The sequence below is a fragment of the Dendrobium catenatum genome, unplaced genomic scaffold (assembly GCF_001605985.2).
Source record: "Dendrobium catenatum unplaced genomic scaffold, ASM160598v2 fragScaff_scaffold_1132, whole genome shotgun sequence".
NCBI lineage: Eukaryota > Viridiplantae > Streptophyta > Magnoliopsida > Asparagales > Orchidaceae > Dendrobium > Dendrobium catenatum.
In genome coordinates this window covers 1,155,315-1,164,254 of record NW_021319594.1, presented here as the reverse complement: position 1 = coordinate 1,164,254, position 8,940 = coordinate 1,155,315, and the positions used below count along the sequence as shown (strand labels likewise).

The following is an 8,940-nucleotide window of genomic DNA, read 5'->3' as shown; positions in this document are numbered from 1 at the left end:
GATCAAAATATTCTCCATTAATTTATAAAATTTTGATAGATTTCTATAAAATTGAGATATGTAAGGAAGGATGTAACTATGATTTAAATGTGTTGCTTGATTGAAAGAGGCATAATTCTCTACATATATTGCTTTGTAGATTAGAAATGAAATTAAAGAACAATGAAAATCTTTTCTCATCATTGCCTTTGCATTCGCCCTTTTGATCGATGAGACCTGATTATGATTTCTTGGACTCATGACACATTCATGTGATGCTTTAGCTTTTAAGATAATCCCCTCAATTTCGAATGACTAAGATTTTGTTTGGAACAACTTTTTGAGCTACCCAAAGATTTATTGACCAAATATAATTGCATTAGATAAATTTTAATCGGCAATGTACAATGGCAATCTTGATTATATGAAAATAGCTTCATCGTCTTGCTTCAAATTAGGATTGTCATTGTACATTGTTGATAAAAAATTTCATCCAACATAAATTCAAAATAATATATCAATTGTATTCAAATTTTCATTCAAATTTTTATTTGATGTTTTATTGAGTCAATTACTTTGGAAACTTTCAATAACTTTAATTTAAAAAAGAAAACTATGCAAAAAAACAATAATAATAAATAGGTATTTCAAACAATTTCTGTTTTAATATAGTTTGGTAGGTGAAGGAAATCTTAAAAAAAAAATACCATCCAACAAATTATGCTTTGTGTGTAACCTAAAAGTCAAAAGTTTGAAAAGACGCTAACAGCCAATTTAAAAGATCATAAAAATTAGGAGAAGTGGGATTTAAACCCACGCCTTCCTCTTCCCACGAGGGCTAGAATTTGGAGAGATTATTCTGTGAGGATATTAGATGGAGAACCGTCTGTTTTACTTTCAAGTTACAAGCGGTATCTGAGTATCGAGTATTGTTCGGTATAAACTCGGTATCGAACGTGGTGTATTTTCATTATGATTTGGACTCAACACAAGATAATTTTTCTAGAACTTGAGTCTGACACCTTAGACCACTCGGCCATCCTGACCGTTTTAATAGAAATGTAGAATACTATTTATTTGGCTTTAAAAGTTTTTTTTTTTTTTTTTTTTGAGTGGTGTTTTTCAAGCACTTATATATTTACTATCTAATAACTTCTAAGTATATTTAAATGTAATTAAAATGATTAAAAGAATGTTGGGTCCTATTGAGTGTCATTCAAAGTAGATTAAAAATGAAAAAAAAATTATCAAGATGTTCTAGTACCAATTATATCGGGATAAATTTGAAAATTATTAGATATTCTTTGAGATTAATATTTTTAGGATCTTGATGGAAGAAGAGAAGCTCTTCTTGAGCTTCTTGAAAAGGAGCAATTATTAGGTCCTTTCACTGGATGTAGAGGAAGGTTCGGTTTTAGACAAAAATAGGTCAAAAAGTGCAAATACCGAGTATTTTTTCAAAAAACTCGGTATTTGCACTTTTTTAGGCAAAACCGAACCTTCCTCTAGGTCCTTGCACCGGACCAAATAAAAGTTCCTTGAAAAGAGGGAGAGATAGAGGTAAGAAAAGTGAATATAATTCTATTAATTTGGCATGCATCTATTACAAACTATTATAATTATTTATAGACAAAATAGGCTATATCATAGGCAACACAAACTAAAGAAACCTATAAAAAAATACAAACCCTAAGTTAAAAATCTGGACCAATATCTAACAATCTCCCCCTTAATATTATACAACACCTCTTTTAAACCCTCCACATAGCATGGGTTTTTTAACAAGCAATCATATCACCTCTCTTGATGTTAGACGGATTGTGTCCTAGATGATCAAATATAAATCGTCAGCTTACCTCATCATACTCCTTTATAATTGGTGGGTTGCCGTCCATCTCCTGCGGTAGTTCCCTAACATCAATGCAAACAGAGGCTACAGATCTATCGAGGAGTGAATGGCGGCAGGTCAAGCAGGATGAATGCGAGGAAAGCCATATGTCGATGCATCGAACATGGAATATATGGTTGCAGCTCGGCAATACCCGAACCTTCTCTCCTTCGATGAAGTCAACTAGGCAGATCTGACATTCAGTTGTCAATATATTTGTGTTGGATCTATAGGTTGCCACTGGGATCCGCCTTAGGTTACTCTTCTTCAATCCTGTCATTGCTAGCTGCATTGTTGTTGCCTCTGTAGTCTCGAACGGGAGCCGTTGACTCCACCGTAGAGCGCATGGAATAAGCGAGTACAATCCTAATGCGCACAATAGGGCGTAAAGAAGGATGGCTGGGATTATTACTATGTTCTTATCAAAGTTCCAGTCTGTATTGCCACTGACACCGATGGGGATGCTCCGATTAGATGGATGTGGAGCCGAGACAGGCACCATCTTCCAAAGCAAGCGCAGATGAAATGCAATATTCAACAGTGATGGAAACTTTTTAAGAAGGGACTGTGAGAAAACTAACAAACAGAAGAAAAAAAAATCCAAGAAGAAAGAAAGAGGGTGAAGAATTATTGTAGAGTACCTGGGAGAGTCGGCAGTATCTAGTTAGAAGCATTACTTGGAGCCTGTAGCATTATATATAGACTTTGTTTTTCAAAAAGTTGATGAGAAATTGATGTGATAAAATTTCTTTTTTTTTTTGGTAAGATGAAATTGCTTTATAAAGCTGAATCAAAATTTGTACCTACAAATAAATTCAGCTTCTTCCCTTCCTATGATGATGACAAATTAATGTGTGCATACGGCTTAGGAATGCCACATCATGTCATAGTTCATGCTCTCATCTTTTTGGTTTGGTGTTTAGGGTTTTAAGAGAAAACTGACTAGACATATTACCCACTATTACTTATATGGCATTTCCAACTACTGCAAGATAAATGGCTATTGCTGACAAAAAATTCCATCCATAACCTAAGGAAAATCTATGGGTAAATCTATCATTGACAAATTTTATGTCAAAAAATTCCATTGCTGCTTGTGTAAATGGGTTGGTTTCCTGTAACTTGGTTTATCTGTGCAAACGGGTCGGCATGTCAATCCGGGTTGACCCAAACCCGGCTTGGGTCGGGTTTGGGTCCTAAATAGTGATCCGTTTCTCTAAACTGATTGGGTTTGAGTTGACTCATTTAGATGAGGGCCAAGTCAGGTTCGACCCGAACTCGACCCGTAACCCAGTTTTGACACCCCTAGTAGCAGCAGACTTGGGAGATGGTTGGATTGAATCAAATGTTTTGTAAAATCCGGACCAAGGGGGAGATTGTTAGATATTGGTTCAAATTTTTAGTTCTTTCTTTGTACTTTTTTTAGGTTTCTTTAGTTTGTGTTGCCTATGATATAGCCTATTTTGTCTATAAATAATTATAATAGGTTGTATAATCAAGATTGACATTGTACATTGCCGATAAAAATTGTTTATCTAATGCAATTATATTTGATCAATAAATCTTTGGATAGCTTTGAAATAATTCCCATAGTAAGAAACATAGAAAATTTAGATGATAGAATTAATTTCTAAAATTTTAATGAAGTGATTTAAAGTTAGAATAAATTTCAATTACTTCATAAATTTTTTGAATGATATATTTTAAGACTCTATATTTGTTGATTATTTAATTATCTCAAAAAAGTTGTTCCAAAAAAATCTTAGTCATCTTAGTCATTCGAGATTGAGGGGATTCTCTTAAAAGCTAAAGCATCACTTGTATGTCATCGATCAAAAGGGCAAATTCAAAGGTGATAATGAGGAAAGATTTTCTTTGTTCTTTAATTTCATTGCTAATCTACAAAGCAATATAAGTAGAGAATTATGCCTCTTTCAATCAAGCAACACATTTAAACCACAGTTACATCCTTCCTTGCACATCTCAATTTTATAGAAATCTATCAAATTTTTATAAATTAATGGAGTATTACCGACGGATTTTTCTGGCAGAAATTGGCAAATTTACGGCGGCTTTCTGGCAGATATTTTACCTCTGATAAAAACCGCGTAGGAAACGACAACCAGCGGCTAATTTCGGACGGAAATTTTTTCATCATAATCAACATTTTTAATAATATGCTAACATTTGATGAATTATTGCTCCAAATAATTACTGTTCATGACACAAAAAACTAATTGGAGAGAGTTGTTTCAACAATTACAATGAGTCATTGACCTCAAATAGCTTTTCCATTTTCAATCATTGATAAAATAGAATAATGATCGAGTTCAATAAAATTATGTTTGATCTTTTTTCAAGCCATGTTTTATTCAAGTCAAATCATGCTCGAACCTTGATTGAACTTAGAATGAACCATATTCAAATCATCTAATTTGAATCATATTTGCACGTTCTTTAAATATTGTTCGAACATTATTTAAACTTTGTTCAAACAATGCTTGAAGCATTTTCGAAACTTGATCGAACCTTGATAGAGGTTTCTTCTAACCATGTATGACCAATTTATAACTTATTTATGGACTTATTGCTATTTATGAACCCATGCTTTACAACATATTTCAAGACTTATTATTAAGGCTTCGTTTGGGACGGCTTTCGAAGTGCTTCTTGAAGCAGTTTTTTAATACAAAAATTAAAATTTATGTACTAGAAAGCTGTTTTAAGAAGTAGCATGAAAGCCGTCCCAAACGAAGCCTAAATTTATACATTTGCTTCTCTATAAATATTTTATTTTATATATCAATTGCTACTGAGTTGCGTAATTATTTTAACATAATGGCTCTACCATTAGTTGCTATATATTGTTGCTATTGTATTGCAGCTTTCATAGAAAAAAGCATAGTCAATTTTACCTATTATTTTTCTTAATTATATGCATGTCATTAAAAGATATAAGATATGGTGATTTGAGAATGGCTGAGTATGTATATGAATTATTTATTCACAATAAAATTTGATAGGGTTAATTATGAACAAAAAATGGAAATTTACATACATACCACTTTATAACATCCTATTTACATATCTAACACCTAAAATTTTAATATTACATGCATGTCACCCTATATTATTTTAATATCAAATATATCACTTATATTTCTTTCCTACCACTCATATATTTCATTTCTACTGTTCTACCACTCATATTTGATATGAAAATGAACTATGGGTGGTATATTTGTAATATTAAAGTTGTAGGTGTTAAATATGTAAATAGAAAAGAATTAGGTGGTATGTATGTAAATATTCAAAAAAAAAATTAAAATTTAAAACATTAATTTAGCACACAAATATATAAATTTAGCACAAATGTATGTGTAATTTGTTAAAATAGAAAGACATTATTGCTAAATATTTTCTATTAATTTAGAAAATCGAAGGATTTCTATGAAATTGTGATATTTTAGGAAGGAAAGATAAATGCACAACTTTTCTTTGAATCAACAAAAAAGATCTTTACTAAATCCATTTACAACAATGAAATAAATCAAGAACAAGAATGAATTGATGAAACAAATCAAAATACAATGAATTTTCTTTTGACTATAAAAAAATTAAAATCACTTTCAAATACTGATAATACTACGAATAGCAATCAAAATTCCAATACTTATTGGAACATAATTGTGAATAGATCTAAATATTCTCTATTAATTTGGAAAATATTGATAGATTTCTATAAAGTTGATATGTTTAAGTAGGGGTGTCAATATTTGACACGACCCGAAAACCCGACCCGAACCCGACCCGAAAATTTCGGGTTAGGGTCAAAAAGAGGAGATTGACCTGTTTTTGACCCTAAAATTAGCCATTTTTTTGTTGGAAACGAGTCATTCGGGTCGTGTTGGGTTGATCCGAACCTGAAGCGGGTCGGGTTCGGGTTGTTCGTACAATGCTAAGACGTTAAATATAATATTTCTCTACCGCCGCGAATACTCCTGACTGTACATTGCCGATAAAAATTGTTTTATATATACTCTTTTCTTTTCTTTTCTTTTTTATAAGGGGTTTAAATTTTCCTAAAGAGAAAGGGCAACATATAAATAAAGAAGAAGTGGGAGGTGACATGTGAGATAAGGACCGTAAGGATTACATCAGATGGTGATAATATTGGTTTACTGTAGGGCCCACAAGGAATCTGACAAATAACCAGGCCATCTTGCAGGCTACCCAAGATTTTTTAGCATATGGTCCCTGTCGAACCTGACCAACATTATGAGCAAATTTAAGTAAATGCTTCATTTAAAAAATGAAAACCCAACCATTATTTCGGAAAGCAAATGTAAGGGTGTCAAAATGTGTATTCAAGTTAGGTTCAAGTCAAACCCGAAATTGATCCAGATCAAATTCTGCTAACTCGAACCAGACCCAAATTGCAAAATTGGTCATATACATAAACCCAAACTCAACCCGGGTAACCCAGGTTGACCACCCACTAATCATGAGGCCATAAGGTGTGAGCGGGTAAGCGCAGATGCCATGAATCACGAGGGCAGGAGGCGAGAGCGCGACAGCTAGGGGGCGAGGTTCATAAACAGGTGAGCGCAGGTGCGGCCATGCAAGTGCGAGTGCAAGTGCAGGAGCAAGAGTGGGAACATGTGCAAACGCAAGGCCGCAAGTGTGGGGTGAGCATAACTCGGGTCAATCAATCGAGTTGATTTCAGGTTTTCAAGCTGACCGAATCCAAAATTTTCAGGTCGAGTCAAATATTGACACCCCTAAGGAAAAGTAGTTTGTATTCAAGCCAAACACAATTATAAATAAAATTTTATTTGATCATAGTAATTAAAAATTTACCTAGATATTTATATTTAAGTTGTTTAATGTTATTTATCATCAAATTTGGCTTAAATATTTACCTCATGTGAATTAGACTTTGTTTGAAATAGTTTTTGTCCATTGTTTTTTCAATGCTTCTAATATTTTTTTAACTAAAAAGGTACTTTAGAATGCACTAAGAAAACTAATTGCCAGCAAATGAATGAAATGTTTGACTCAGTTGATTTCGATTTTTTTTTTTTTAGGGGGTCAAGGTAGCAATCAAAGAAAATTTGTTTTCGATTTTTTTTTTTTTTTTTTTTTTACGGGGTCAAGGTAGCAATCAAAGAAATCAGAAAAAAATAATGAGGAAGAAAATGGTTTGGGGTTTCGGGCTATTTTATTTCCATTAAAAAAATCATAAAAAAGAATGGTTTTCTGTAGTGATGTGAGGTAGGGAAAAATATCTAAAAATGTATGTAAATTTTTTAATTCATTATAAAATATTATTTCAATCTTTTCAACATAATATGCTATTCTAAGTGTCATATTTGACTATAAAAATATAATTTTTCTTAAAATTTGTGATTTATTTTCATGCAAGCATCTCTCTTAGATGTAATTAATTATAAAGAATTTTCTTTAAGAGAAATCTGCACCCCAAAAATAAAATTAATCCTTCTTTATTCATAAAAGGTTGGGAAAAATATCTAGGAATTTAGATTTTTTTAAACTCTTTTTTTATTTTTGAATCCATTAAATAATGTCATTTCTATTTTTAAAAGAAACTATTAAAAAGGTTGTCGTCCATCTCTTGCGATAGTTCCCCAACATCAATGCAAATAGTGGCTACAGATCTATCGAGGAGTGAATGGCGGCAGGCTGGGCATGATGACTGCTGGGAAAGCCATATGTCTATGCATCGAACAAAGAATATGTGATTGCAGCTCGGTAGTGCCAAGACATTCTCTCCTTGGATGAACTCAACTAGACAAATTGGGCATTCAATTGTCGATATATTTGAGCTAGATCTTATATAGTGCACTGGGATTCACCTTGGGTTGCAGTTTTTCAATCCCGTCATCACTAGCTGTGTTGTTGTTGACTCTGTAATCTCGAACGGGAGTCGCTGACTGCACCGTAGAGCACATCGAATAAGCGAGTACAATCCTAATGCACTCATTAGAGCATAAGGAATGATGGTTGGGATTATATCCTTAATGGTATTCATTATTTCTTAATTAGATTTCTTACATCTGAATAACTATGATTGGTGTATCTCGATACTGAACATAATTACATCCTTAATGATATTCATTTTTGATACCAATGAACTCTCAGTACCAATGCTTGGTATTGCTTGGTACTAGTCGATACCTCTCAATAAGCTATACTAAATAACTATGATCATCACCGCTCGGTACCTCTCAATAAGCAATACTCTCAGTACCATTGCTCAGTACCACTCGGTACTAGTCGATACCCCGCCGTCTCACATCATGAACCAAAGGTGAACCGTCACCAACATTATCTAGAATAACACAATTCAAATCTTGAGGCACTACCACATCAAAAACATTAACATGATGATCACTGAGACCATCAATAGGTAGCAAAGAAATTTCAGCTATAGCCCCCACATTCATTGTATTAATAGGAAGGACACCAACCAAAGGATGCAAAATCGGGCATTCAACTTTTGAGTGAACCAAAGCTTTACAGTGAAAACAATTATAGGGAAGTTCTTAAAAACCCAGGCAAACTTGATTAGGATAATGTTTAGTAACATCTAACTCGAATAGAATACGAGCAACCGAATGCCTTGCACCATTAATGATAGTATTATCGAATCTTAAGGGACGGCCAAATATAGACCCCAACCCTTGTAGAATGCAAGGGGAGAACATGTGAGGACAAAGATTGGGAAAAGAATTCCATATTGGAATTATAGGGGATTCCACGTTGACATCAAAATGGGGAGTCCACTTAAAAAGCTTCATAAAGCAATTGTTGACAAAGTATGAGTGGTGTGAAAACACCCTGTAGTAGACTAAGTCCTTCCCTAACTTAATCAACACATTTTTCTGATTAAGCAATGTGACAGAGAAATCACCAAAGAGTTTTAGGTTTTAAAAAAAATTGTGAATTGTATCGAAAGGAGGATAACACCTCAAAAATTTTCGAACTAGAGCAAATTCAAAAGGTGCTGCAAGAGTAACAATTTATTCATTCAAGATCAACAAAGTTAGTAA

General features: G+C 33.2%; 1 protein-coding gene across 1 annotated transcript in view; it reads right to left on the bottom strand.

The window, feature by feature from the left end:
* LOC110111044 (RING-H2 finger protein ATL72-like) overlaps positions 1 to 8,334 on the bottom strand; it is a 17,147-nt gene extending 8,813 nt beyond the window's left edge. Inside the window, exons 1-3 of the mRNA XM_028698797.1 lie at positions 8,185 to 8,334; positions 7,744 to 7,821; positions 1,836 to 2,369 (exon numbers count right to left, since the gene is read on the bottom strand). Of these exons, the coding sequence (XP_028554630.1) occupies positions 1,836 to 2,369; positions 7,744 to 7,821; positions 8,185 to 8,334 (762 nt within the window). The remainder of the gene's footprint in view (positions 1 to 1,835; positions 2,370 to 7,743; positions 7,822 to 8,184) is intronic.
* Between the last annotated feature and the right edge of the window lie 606 nt (positions 8,335 to 8,940).